Source organism: Anarrhichthys ocellatus, unplaced genomic scaffold (genome assembly GCF_004355925.1).
Source record: "Anarrhichthys ocellatus isolate YVR2014 unplaced genomic scaffold, GSC_Weel_1.0 scaffold20, whole genome shotgun sequence".
In the NCBI taxonomy this organism is placed as follows: Eukaryota; Metazoa; Chordata; class Actinopteri; order Perciformes; family Anarhichadidae; genus Anarrhichthys; species Anarrhichthys ocellatus.
In genome coordinates this window covers 6874902-6888752 of record NW_022280050.1, presented here as the reverse complement: position 1 = coordinate 6888752, position 13851 = coordinate 6874902, and the positions used below count along the sequence as shown (strand labels likewise).

At 39.8% G+C, this 13851-nt stretch overlaps 1 protein-coding gene across 2 annotated transcripts; it reads left to right on the top strand.

Moving 5' to 3' along the window:
* The first annotated feature begins 7725 nt into the window (after window positions 1-7725).
* Window positions 7726-13370, top strand: casp10 (caspase 10, apoptosis-related cysteine peptidase). Of its 2 annotated transcripts, none has more exons than XM_031858757.1 (13): window positions 7726-8325; window positions 8667-8964; window positions 9770-9875; window positions 10125-10260; window positions 10644-10717; window positions 10874-10922; window positions 11242-11261; window positions 11349-11379; window positions 11478-11582; window positions 11678-11775; window positions 11962-12073; window positions 12166-12667; window positions 12905-13370. In XM_031858757.1, exons 2-13 carry the CDS (start codon window positions 8675-8677, stop codon window positions 13068-13070), a joined length of 1689 nt encoding a protein of 562 aa, XP_031714617.1. In that variant the 5' UTR covers window positions 7726-8325; window positions 8667-8674; the 3' UTR covers window positions 13071-13370. The 2 variants fall into 2 exon arrangements, with proteins under 2 accessions (XP_031714617.1, XP_031714616.1); XM_031858756.1 differs by having other exon boundaries at window positions 7727-8325; window positions 11239-11261.
* Window positions 13371-13851: the final 481 nt, after the last annotated feature.

Genomic DNA, 13851 nt, shown 5'->3' with positions numbered 1-13851 from the left:
CCCCCGGGCATGAAGAGCCCTCTCTGCAGGGCTCTGCATGGCTACAAAAGCTATACCGCAAACACATACAAAGAAAAAAAAAAAACTGAATTATCTAATGCAGGGGTAGCCTCGTTAAAAACCAAACCCAGTGGAAAGACGGTTAAAGTTCCTATGGTTCACGTTTTAGGGGCTGTAGATGATTAAGGAGGCTGCATGTAAGGGCCCATAGGGGCAGTGCAGACCACCTACAAAATTGTACATAAATAAAGAGTTCAGGTTTGGAATAACAGCATATTTTAAAAGGACATCAATTGCTTATATTTTAATTTATATTTTTTATCTTAGCATGTTGTATAGCGGGTGTTTTTGGTAATGTTCCTGACAAAAATTGGGATTTAGGCCAAAATTGTAATCGCACGCTGCACAGCCTCCTGCCATTGTCTGGGCGGAGGTTCAAGCTTAGACTCAGTGGACAGAGTAGCCATGGTGGTCGAGGAGAAGCATGTCAGTTCTACTGTGGAGTAATTCAGACGGATGTCGCCTCAGATTAATGTCACAAGACAACCCCCCTCCCGGAGTATCTTCAACAGTGACTCAAAAGCCAAAGAACCAATCACCTGAACATATGGATGTTGTTGCACACAGAGCACTTTCCCCTCTGTCTGCAGCCAGTGGTGCCTCTCCTACTGCTGGGGGCATAACATCTGTCCATGCAGGCGCTCACCTGTCCAGCCAGGTCTCACGTAACAGTCCTCATCAACACCCACTATACTGACTTAACATTTTGCTCTCATAAACTCTTAGTAGACACCAAGTTCAGCTCTACCGGTAACGCTGCATGCATTCACTATAGTGGGCTTATAATTCTATATGGGAGTCCCCAAAATCTGCAAGAAAAATATGCTACAAAAGATAGGTGCATGTCAACAACAAAAACATTTTAACTTTTATTTACTATGCAAAGAGAGATATTGCACAAACGTATGGGTATATTAATATCAACGTAGACATGGAATTACAAAAACGTTCTGCCAATCAGCTAATCTTTTGTATTTGGCCACTCCTACTTCTGGTTTCACTTCTCTTCAACGTACTCAAACTATGAATGGACAAATAGGACAAAAAAAAGAATGAATTAATATTTCCAATGAAAAGCGAAAGAGCACCCTTTTACATTTGTGGAACTGAAAATATTTTTTTGTGTGTTTTTCATCCGGTCTGATATTTTTAATCTCACACATGAACACGCATGTACACAAACACACTGTATGGTGCCTGTACATATCGAGACCTGGACAGTTTTCTTGTGCAGGGCTATTATTTCCAGTCCGGCTGATAGTTGGTGTGTTCCAGGTGCTGCCATAGCACTGGCATCGTTGTAATCCTCCATTTTACTCATCATCCGGTGTCCCTCTCTCACTGCATCATGTACATTTGGACCGATGAATAAACTACTGACAAATTTTATCTGAGCGCTTCTGTGTTTTCCCTGCCGAATCATCATGTTTTTATTTTATCCCCTTCAGTATCGCGGATATATGACTGAATTTGACTGGAAATTTAAGAGAGCAACTCAGTGAAGCTGATTTTACAATTAACTGTAATAACACTGACTCAGACTATGAACAATGTGAAGTTGTTGTATTTAACTTTAGAGTTTCTGCCAGGAATATTGTTTTGGGAAAGAGCCACATTAAGCTAACGGTTGTAACGTTAGGTTCATGTGTGGACATGGTGATATTAAGTGGTATTGATTCCGAAAAATAAGTCTCTGCAAAAAGTGAATAGGAGATTTCCTAAAATGTCAAACAGTTCAGTTAATCCATTCATTCATCCATTATGCTCTGCTTATCCGGGGCCAGGTCACTGGGGCTGCAGGCCTAAGGGCAGTGCGTTACAGAAATCCCTCTCCTCAGCAATGTTTTCCAGCTCTTCCTGGAGGACCCAAGGTGTTCCGTGATATGGGATTTCTCGGTATGTAATCCCTCCAATGTGTTCTGGGTCTACTCTGCGGCCCTGGTTGGACTTGCCCAGAAAACGTCTAAAGGGAGGCGTCCAGGAGGCATCCTGATCAGATAGCTGAACTACCTCAGCTGGCCCCTTCCGTCATGAGGAAGCAGCTGTACTACGAGCTCCTTCCGGATGTCTGAGCTTGTCACCCTATCTCTAAGGATGAGCCCAGCTACCCTACAAAGTAAGCTCATTCCAGGCACTTGTATCTGCAATCGCATTCTTTCGGTCACTACCCAAAGCTAACAACCATAGGTTCTGATGCCGCAACGAACCGCCTGTCTATCTCCTGCTCCATTTTATCCTCAGTAAACAACACCCCAAGATACTTGAACTCCCTCGGGTGGGGCAGTAACTCACACCCCCACCCGAGGGCACAATCCATGGTTTTCCAGAGCAGAGAACAATGGCCTCAGACTTGGAGGTACTGACTCTCATCCTGACCGCTTCACACTCTGCTACAAACTGCCCCAGTGAGAGCTGAAGGTCACGGTCTGAGAAAGAACGGAGCCGCAATTCTGTGGTCCCCAAACCGGACACTCCCCCTCGCTGTGCCTGGAAGTCCTGTCCACGAAAATCACAAACCAGATCGGTGACAAGGGACAATCCTGGCGAAGGACCAAACCCTCTCGAAACAGGTTTGACTTTGTGCCAAGTATACAGACACAGCTCTCACCATTCATACAAGGACCGGAGTTTTTGTAGCATTGACCCCAATACCCCTTTATTCCCGCAGGACTCCCTTGGGGGACAAGTTGTAAGCCTTCTCCAAGTCCCCAAAGCACATGCAAACTCCCATGACATCTCCAACAGACCTGCAATAGTAAAGAGCAGGTCCACTGTTCCAGGACTGAATTTGCATTGCTCCTCCTGGATCTGAGGTTCACTAATCAGTCAGAGCCTCCTTTCCAGCACCCTAGAATAAACTTTCCCAGGGTGAGAAGTGTGGTACCCCGATAATTGAAGCATACCCTCTTCAAACTCTGCCTCCTCCACGGAGGATGTGTTGGTCGGGTTCAGAAGTTCCTTAAAAGTGCTCTTTTCACTGCTCGCCAATATCCCCAGTCTGGGTCCACAGTTCTCCTCACCTGCTGAGTGCAGTAGCCTGATCCAAGCATTGCTTTCTGAGTTGTCTAACGTTTTGCCAGAACTTCCTTGAGGCAAAAGTCGTTCTCCATAGTCTACTCACAGTCGTCCCACACCAAACTCAGTTCCTACACATTTTCTACGGGGTGTTTATGCATTTACAAGACTAAAACTAAAGGAAGTGATTACTAAGGCTAAATGAATGGGCTAGCTATAACCGATGATAGCTAATGTGCACACAATGAATACGGCACTGTTTGCCATTGCTTTCCTGCAGCAGATGATAGAACATTCATTGCAAACATCAGAAACTTGAGATTTGACTTTGACTTGTGACCAAAGGCTTGAAATTAGATACATACAGAGTGGATGTCTTTTTCACCAGATGCAATCTTTCTTTCTTATTGTATATCAGAGATGTTTTACTGTCACTAAAAAATCTCGTCCATTTCTTTTGTTCACGTTGGAGCCACTGAGTAGTCCGATTTTTCAGCTCCTGTTCCTCCAAAACTCCCCCGTAAAAGTCTCATCATTGTTTCCGACTGAAAACTGAAACACAGATGTTTTTCTTATTTGTTAGGGTCCCCTCGTTCCTTTAAGTCTTTGGGTAATGTGGTGTTATTGGACCAGTTTTCAGGGATGGTCTACAGAACAAGCTTCTCCTCAATGTGGAGATCAGGCAAAAATCGACCTCCTTGGGGAGCTTGAGAGTGTAAGAGTTCTAATATCATGTTAAGACACGTGAGGTCAACTTTACAAATGTTCAAGCAATTGTTTTGAGTGTATTACACAGTGACAGATATATTTAAATTGTTAAAATTGATATTGAAAATGTTTGTGGTACATTCTGGTGACTATGAAAACTTGGTTTGAAATCTTAAAAATGTGTCCATAATATTGGATATTTCTGACTACTTGAGCATAAATCTAAGTCAGAAAAAAACAAAAACATCCCAAGTTATTATTTTTGACTTCAACAATGTAATGTTTTACTGCTTGGATCAGCATAAAACTCTCCTGGTTATCATCAGTACAAAAGATTAAGAACTTGCTTTGAAAGTATCTGATTTCTGATTAAAAGTTAAAGTTACAAGCTCGTGCACATAGTGCCCTTGGGTGGGAATCACTGATCTGTAACCTTGATGATCAGTGTGTGGAGAGAAAAAATCTCCCCTTAGAAGTGTTATTCCCTCATAACCCATGCTCCCTAAACAATACCTCCTCAGTTAATAATAATAATTTGTACCTTCCAGCCTCCCTTCAAGTCTAGAAGCACCGTAACACCACATTTTGTGGTTCAATATGAATCTGAAAATGGTTTTCCTTTCAAATGTATAATTTAGGCTTTGCAGTGGAAATTGTCACAAAGTCTGCTTCCTTGCATCATCAGAAGAATGAATGAATGGGTAAGAAACCTTCCCAGTGCATTTAGTGTTGGCCTCTCACTGAGAAAGTAATTGCATTTGAGATCAGGTATGCATGTGACATTTCAGTAAAAGCATAGAAATGTAACTCGTGCATCACTCTCCGAAACACTTTTAATGACTCAGCTCGTTTTTTACAAAAAGCAGAACCACCCAAGATTCTGACGACAGATTGCTTATGTTTTCTGCCAGCTTTTTATTAAACATAATATACCACTGCCTTAACGCTCTGAATGTGGATATGGTCACACACTTTTTTTTTCTTAATTTGAGCCACAAACAATTAGATTTTCTTAATGCAAAAGAATCAAAAGCAACATTTTATTTCAGATGGCAGACACCTTAAATCAAATGCTCTGAAGCATCTGAAGCAGCTGGACATAAACGTTAAAGCTTCTGTTGTTGGGCAGGATCCTAATCTGCACAAAGCGGTATTTAAGAAACCCCTTTACTCAAATGTTGTTGTTTTTTGGGACACAGCAGGGAAGCTACCACATTAGTCTACCTAAGAATATTTATTATTAATTAGTTGGAAAAGCCACTGGATTTATTCCTGATTTACCAAGTTGATCAGCGTGTGCAGAACAAACCTCAGACATGTCCTTTCTTTTACAACACATCCTCACTAAACAAGAAAACAAAATCTCATTTGTAATAATATTTTTTACCCTTTCGAGGGCAATTATTTTTTTCACTTTTTCCATAATGCAAATGAATTAAAAAAATAATTGGAAAATAATGCAACAAAGAGAATCAAAATAGCATTGAAAAGAAGATTACCTGAACATGACCAAGAGTCTCTGACAAAATTTATAATGGCAGCAAAATGTTCTTAAAGGTTGAACTTATATGAATAAGTACACAAGCACTGCTCGCAAAGGAGGGAGGCATTGACGTCAATTAGGACCCAACAGATATTGACTAAGCTCCAATCAACACCAGTCTTGTTACTCGGCCCAGCTTTGGTGGTAAGTACATTTATTTTCATGACTGCTCTTTATTTAGACTACTTTCATATTGTCATTATTTATATTTGATCATTTATTCCGTTTTCTGGTAGATTACGGATCTGTTCTACAAATTGTTTGGTGTCCTTTATGTTTCCTGGTTAATTACAGGACTAATCTGCAGAGATGATTATTGTCAAAACTTATAATTGTAGGGCGAATTATTAGCCTGTAATTAAAAAAAATGTATGGACCTTGTATAGCACACGGATTAAGATATGGGCATATGTTTGCCTATATGTTTGCAGATGTAGCCTTCTGAAATGCATTATATGCATTATAGTTTATAGCATCCACATTGCATAATTGTAAAGGTATTTCCTAAAAAAAAAAAACACACACATTTGTTTTGAGAGACGTGTGTCAGTTTGTAGGTGTTAACTTGCTGAGCTTTTAAAATAGCTAAATGAATGGCTTAATCAGTAATGTTAGTTCACTTTACTGATAATATGTGACCTGTTGCGTCGTCTGCAGATGGTCCCAGTGCTCCTGAACACACCTGTGGCCACAGTGTTTGTGCTGAGCTGCATGTGTGCCGTGCCGCTGCAGAGCCAGAAGCCGGCTCACGGCGACCCCCTGACGGCCCACCGGTCGAACCCACATTGCTGGGAGTCTTCCTCGGCTCTGCTGCTGGAGATGCGCTCCCCGAGGATTGCTGACACTGTGCCCGCCTTCTGGGACATGATGGTGTTCCTCAGGTCGTCAGACAACAGCAAACACACGGCGCTGTTTTGGGACCTGGCCCGGGTCTTCTGGGACCTTTATCTGGACTGCGTGCTGTCCATGAGTCACGGCCTGGGTCGGAGACACACCACCGCTTTACACTCCCTCATCACTCAGAGTAAGTGTCCATGGTATTCCTCTTCATGTGGGACTAATCGAAGTTTATATGGCGCCACTAATATTACTGCTCTATATTTTTATTTATGTATTTTTTTATATATTAATATTATTACTATACTGCAAAACGTCAAGTAGCATATATACATAACATAAATATAAAAAGATGAAAAAGATGCTAGAAAAATAATATAACAAATATGTCTGTTATAACTGTAATGTTTGCCTACAATATAATAGCACGAGAGAGCTGTACAGCTTTGTCCAGGATGTGCAAAAACATTTATCAGAGGATGTGCATACATTCATAGTAAAGAGAATATGTGCAATGTTCAGCGATAATAGTAGATGTGCGTTAATGTGGCACATTGAAACATATGTCTAATAGCAGTTATTATTCACAAGCTACCCAGAAGATAAAGCACACAAAGTAGTTGAAATTCACCTTTACCATCAGCATTAAAGTGCATTAGTGTGTGTGTGTGTGTGTGTGTGTGTGTGTGTGTGTGTGTGTGTGTGTATCTATGTATGTGGGTCTTTTATAGAGTCCTTCAGCTCAGGATCTAACACCCGGGCATGGATCAGTGTCAGAGTGAGACCCAGAGGACACATCAAGACCCTGAAGATCAAAGCCAGATCAAACACATTCTACTACAAATAGTTAATATCCAGGTTATAATATTTTATTCCCCACTGAAAAACTAGAATATTTCACTTTTATTTCAGGATATTACAGGCCTACTTAATGTATGATTTTTACCTAAACGTTATCTGTGGCTCTCAATAACGAGTTTATTATACACAGGCTTTATTAGTGGTGATACACCATAAGATGTCCCGATAACTAAAATTAACTGACAGGGTGAAGGCCTCAGCCGATGCCTTTATTATCCTTATCAAGACAGCTTTAAATGCTGATCAGAAAAGGACATTGTTATCCATTTAAAACAAGTTTCGTAGTTTGTTTAAATCCTTTCAGTCGGGTGAGTTAACACTGAATGAAGATCTGTATTGTTGCTATGGTTACCTGCAGTTTATTACACCTTACACACTGATTCAAAATGGTGATCACACATTTGAACTATATTTGTTGGTTTAGTTTTGCTATCATATGTTCCTATGTGATATGTAACCAATCAAAAGTGAGCATTTGTATGTGATGATGTTGGATTACCTGTTTGTTTGTTTGTTCATTTTAAGAATAAATTAAAGTAGCCTGTCATGGCTGTAAGTTGATTATCCTTGACTTAGTGGACTATCCAAGTGGACTACAATGAGTCAGCAACAAAATAGCCACAACATTTGGTGGTGCATGACTAAATGATCAAAAAAAGGCAAAGATTAATTATTGAGCTGTTTTTATGACTTGGTGGTTATGACTCAATCCGTGCCCGTCTCTGTGTCAACTTCTAGAAGCACCTCCACTTTACTGTAGTCAAGTCAGCTGACACTCGGTCTCTGTGGTTAAATCAACACTGAAATATTTCAAAAATTCTTCTGACTTGACCGCAGTTCCACTTTCTGGAGTGTCCAAAAAAGGGCATGTGTGCGTCACCGGTTCCCTCGGTTGTCGAGAGACGGTTGCCTTTAGGAGTTTCTTCCAGAAAGGGTTTATTTCTAAACCTAACCAAGTACGTTTGTTGCTGAAAACGTGAGGAGATTTCTGGCAGAAAGGCTAATTTATTTACTTATTTATTTATGTGCAGCATCGGCCAATAGCAGCTCCGTGATCCTCGGTCCGCGCGCATTCGCTCTTTTTACTTTCGATTTTTACTTCCTACTTAACTGGAATTGTTTTTCAGAGAAACCGCATCCTGCAACGTCTCCGTTAAGTTCCTATCGTGTATATTATAGCTCATATATAAATGTATCAGTGGTCTTCGATCGTATACAGTTGACCCAACAAGAGTATGTTGAAGAGGACAACACATATCCTCTTCGGTAGTCGGACCTGCTGAACACTCTTCTCCAAACAGGTAACACACATTTTTCAAGTCGATGCGTCTGGTTTAATAATTACATCGAGCTGAAATCTAATCTAATCAAAGTTGTTGGATGTTTGATAGTGAAAATGTGTTGATGTGATCATGTGCTGGCATGTCAGGCTGTTGTGATTATGCCACTGTTATGACACTTGACACAACAAAATAATCATAAAAGCTCCTCCAGAATACCATGCAGCGTTATCAATGTTTATCTGTGAGGAGAAAGAACAGCTGGCATGATGTACCACATACTGTTAATTGTCAGGCCAAATACTTCACAACAGAGAAACCAGACTCCTGAGTGAAGCTATCTTGTATCTCTTTTTTTTTAGCACACAAAATGGATTTCCAGAGGCTGCTCTTAGATGTAGGGAAGGCCCTGAGTATGGGTGAGGAGAGAGCTTTGGCATTTCTGTGCACTGACTTACTGGGCCGGAACCCGACCACAGTGAAGTCGGCCAGTGACCTCTTCTCTCGTCTGCGGTATCAAGACCACCTCTCTGCTGAGCGACCACACCTGCTCACTGAGCTTCTCGTCATCATCCAACGCCACAAACTGATACGTGACCTCGACCTCTCTGACCTCTCTGACGGAGCATCTACTCCCAGGAGCCTCATCTCCCCTTACAGGTGGACTTCCTATGTTCTACTCTTTTTAAGTAAAGCAACAAGCATGATTTAGTTCATAGATAAACCCACATTCAAATAATTCAGCTGGTGAAATGCCGTGGAGAAGTTATTCTCTCTGTTATTGTATATAAACATGTGTGTGTCTGAGTGTGTAGAAAAGATTCATAGCGGCAGAAACTAATTTGAGAATGTCAGAAACTAATTTTTGCACAAATGATATCAGCGTTGATGTTATGTAAAAGATTTTACAGTTAAAAGCAGTGCCGAAATTTGTACTTGTAATTAAATATGAGCGTGCACTTTCAGCTTCACTGTGGGAAGTTTCACAGACAGTTTTCTGCATTTAATCTGTACATTAATGTACACAGATTCTTATTCTAGTCTTTTTTTGTGTAACCTCACCTTATATTTAATAAACACATTTCATTTCACCATTCTAAAATATTTTCTACACATTCACAAACTTTAATTTGTAATAGTTTTCTTTTACATATTTACTAATATACACCAAGAGACAATTTCTGATTATCTCTGAATATAATTTGACATTCGCTAAATCTTACTGACCCTCATTTGAGCCCATCGGTATCAGCCATGATATCTTTATGATTCAACTAATCAAAAAAATCAAAGTACTTAACTCGATATAGAAAATAATCCCAATCAGCGTTGCATCCTTATTGCCAAAAGTTATCCAGTGACCTTAGAATAATGAGCTATTGTTTGTCCAGTCAAGCACCAGGCCTTCTTTTGACAACATTGAACAGTTTTACTTTCATTTTTTTTTTTGTGCCTGTATTTCCAGGAAGCTGCTTTACAACCTGTCTGAGGGGATTACTGATGATGACTTGAAAGATGTGAAGTTCTTGTTAGATAAAGATCTTCCACGTAAAAAACTGGAGGAAAATGTTGTGAGTGTCAATGTTTGAACCCCATGAGTTAGATGGTGTTTAAGCCAACATCCATAGTCATAAACGTACAAAATATTCTGTAAATAGTAATGTTTATTCTTGATCTAAAAGATACATTTTTAAAAACATTTTTACTGTTAATTATATATGACATACGCCTAAATTAATATTCTGCTTCTGCTATAAAGTATGCATCATATTACGTTATGGTAAAATAAAGTAGAACTGTGAATTTGCTTAACTTTTCAGTCGACACTAGAAGTCTTCCTGGACATGGAGCACAAGGACCTCATCAGTGACAATAATCTAAATCTACTGGAGACCATCATTTCCAAAGTCTGTCCCATGTTGAAAGGCAAGATCAGCCAGTTTAAAGCACTACAGGGTAAGATGCAGAAAAATAGTCTCATTGCTCAAATGTTACTTGCAAAAACACAAATGTGGGAATGAGGATACAAAGCAGACATTGGAGACAGTAGGTTTACTGTCAAAGAGTTTGATTCAGAATTCAGAGGTGAGGAAAGCAGCACAGGAAACAGCATGGCCTCCAAGAAGCCCCTTGAGGAGACATTGCATTGACTTTAACATGAATTACCTGGATACTAACTCTCGCCTTAAGCACAGCCACGACCTAATCTTAACCCTTACCTGAACCTTAACAAACTGCATACATTTCATATATCACTTCCATCTAATTTGAATATTTGCTGATCACTCTGTCTGTAAATAACAACACCGTTGGTTTACTTGTGTTATTTCTAACTACAGTAACTCACACCAGTCCAGTAGTTCAAGAATCAGGTCGACCAAGGTCTATGTCGTACCCTATTGCAACAAACCAGGTACAATCTTTGATGATGCTTTGAATCCATCTGAGTTTCTGTGACAGATCTCTATGATAATGTTATGGCCACATTGACAGTTACAGACGTCATGTTACTGACACTGTATTCTATCTGGTTAGCCATTTGCTTTGCTTTTTCTGCGTTTGTTATTAGGTCCCTCAATCTTTAGGACCAGAGAGGAGTGTCTCGTGTGAAACGCCAGGTAAGAAGATGTCTTAAGATCATTTTGAAACACAATGGTGTGGTATATCTGTATTTAAAATATTGTGTTTTCCCTCATTAATATTATATAGTGTGACATAATTATGAGATACAAAGTTCTAAAACAAATAAACATCAAACTTAGGCGATGGATTTTTTTCTTTCAAATGGCAGATGTTGCATCCATATTTACTTTAACTATCATAATGTTTTTTTCTTACTCTCAAATGTCACTAATTATAACGCTAGAAAAATTGCACTTTACACACTGAACATATATTGTATTTTTACGCATTTTGTTACATTTTTCTTCTCAGTAGAATTCCCATCGTTGGCTGAGGTGAGAATGTGTCATTAAAAGTTCTATGACAAATACATTTTGACATATTTCGTGTCTTAAGGAAAATGTATTTTGTGTCACACACAGTCCTACGTGAATACTTCCAACACCTCTATGGGTGAGTCTTGTGTTCTGTGTGTTGTGTCACAACTGAGACATTTTAAGTGCAGTGCAGTGGATGGATTTACTCTGAATCCTCTTGTATTAATTTCCTAGATTTTCCAAATGCGTTTTCTGGTGGAGACGAGAGTGAGGCCCTGTCCCTTGGACTGAGTAGTTTGAACACTGAAACAAGCCGCGATGCCTCCGTGAAAGGTCATTGTAAGTAGTTTCTGTGTCAAGCTGTGAAGAAATTACATGTCAGACCTTTTAACTATTCAAATGTAATTTTTTGCCTGTAATCATGTGTCCCATAGTGAAGATAGATCCTGTGGAAATGTTGCCGTCTCAAGAAAACAAGTTCTCCTCTGAAGCACAGGCGTCTCAGACTACAAACACAAACACAAACATTGAGGTGTGTTTGAGCGTTTTATTATTTCTTCTACAAGTACATGTGCTCCAGTAATGTGGCACTGCGCGTGTTGTGCAGAAGTACAGCTATTGTTTAAACGTGTTACTTGTGGCAAAAAAAGTACATAATTGTATCAAAGTGCAAGCGTGACACTGAATCCTGTCTTGGGTTATGGATTTTTCTCTGTAGGGTTTGGAAGAATATCCCATGACTGCAGCAAAGCGGGGTATTTGCTTGATAGTCAACAACTGCAACTTCATGCCTTTTCTCACAAACCGGGAGGGGACAATATTCGATGAAAGTAAGTTATGTAATTGGTGCAAACTGGTGCTCAGTCTGTATTCAGGCATATCGCTGCATCTTTGTATTTACATTTAACTGTGTGTCTTCCAGAGGTTCTGCACAAAGTGTTTACGTGGCTCGGCTTTGAGGTAGAGGTAAAGAGGGACTGTAAGCGGGAAGAGATGCTGTCTGTGTTGCGGGAGCTCGGCAGCAGAAACCACAGTCAGATGGACTGTCTGGTATGCTGCGTTCTCAGCCACGGCAAGGAGGGATGTGTGTCCACCGTGGACGGCCAGACCGTCGAGATTAAGGAGCTGAAGGAACCTTTCAACGGGTTAAATTGCGCCTCTTTGGCAGAAAAACCCAAGCTGTTTTTTATCCAGGCCTGCCAGGGCACCAGCAAGCAGACGGCTGTCAGCATTTGTGCTGATGGTCCTGCTGCACCTAGTCCTGTTTGCAGCGATGCTTCTAAGGCTAATGATTCCATCCCGTCCGATGCAGATTTCCTGCTGGCAATGTCCACCGTTCCTTCTTACGTCTCTTTCAGAGAGAGGAAAAAGGGCTCGTGGTTTATTCAGTCATTGTGCCAAAACCTTGTCCAGATGGTGCCACGGTCAGTGAAGCAAAATATCAGATATTGTTAAATGATTTATTTTTTTTGTGGTATTTTTATTTTTGTTGAGTGTTATTGCTATTTTTACTTGAAGAAAGTAACTTGAATATTCATAAATTCAATGATTTTAATTACTGCTTTAATATGTGATAATTTGAGATAAGAGGATATCTGATTTTAGGTGTCTTTCTTAGTTTTTTATTTCACTATCTCACAGCAGCTTTTGTTTTTTTCCAGGGGATATGACCTTGTGTCTATCCTGACAAAGGTAAATGCAGATGTTAGCAAGAAGACTGATCCCACCGGTGTGAAAAAGCAGATGCCTCAGCCAGCCTTCTCTCTCAGGAAGAAAGTGGTCTTTCCGATCCCTGATGCCTCTCCTCCCAGCCTGCCGCATGTTTGATGGACTCACTCATCAGATGATCCCTGAGACCCAAGGATTTTTGTCTTACATATTGAACTTCAATATACTGGTTGAGCTAATCATTCACATTGATCCAGATGTAAAGGCAACAACCAACATCCTCTTCATTATTTCGATTTCTACTTTTTAACATGAATGTGATGGAATTATTGTCAAATGATATCATTGCATACAAACAGCTGCCACACATCAGAAATACATGAAATCTTACAATGTAAAATACAACAGTTTTCTATAATTGATGCAATAAATTGTGTATGCACTGCCATTGTGGAACTATTTTTGTAATTTCTCTTCATTTTGGTTGTGAATGTAAATGCACCGTTTAAAATGTTCTGTTCCGGTCTATTACATGCGTAGCTTGCTGAGTCTTTAATGCTTCTCTTTCAGGGTTCAGCTTGACATTTACATAATGCCACAAATTTGCGACAAAGTTGATGATGTGAATCTACCAAATAGTGCTCAAAGAATTGGTTGATGAATTGAGTAGTCACTCAACGGCAAATTAATCTCAATCCATTTTATTTATTGATCAAATTATTGATCAATTGATCCACAAAGTAATTGACAGATTAATTAAAAAGGAAAATACTTGTTACCTGCAGCTCTACTATTACTATTATTTTTTTACTTCATTTAAAATATGTTTTTAATCAACAAACAAAAACAACATAAACACATGAAGGTAAGGGCAGCATGGTGCCTCCAGTAGCGTATATGCAGAGACATATATTCATACAAACACACACACACACACACA

Coding starts and splice junctions, on each gene's coding strand:
- casp10 (XM_031858756.1), top strand. CDS start 8,675: ATGGATTTCCAGAGGCTGCTCTTAGATGTAGGGAAGGCCCTGAGTATG. Junction 9,876..10,124: donor AAAAACTGGAGGAAAATGTT/GTGAGTGTCAAT, acceptor TTAACTTTTCAG/TCGACACTAGAAGTCTTCCT. Junction 10,718..10,873: donor ACCCTATTGCAACAAACCAG/GTACAATCTTTG, acceptor GTTTGTTATTAG/GTCCCTCAATCTTTAGGACC.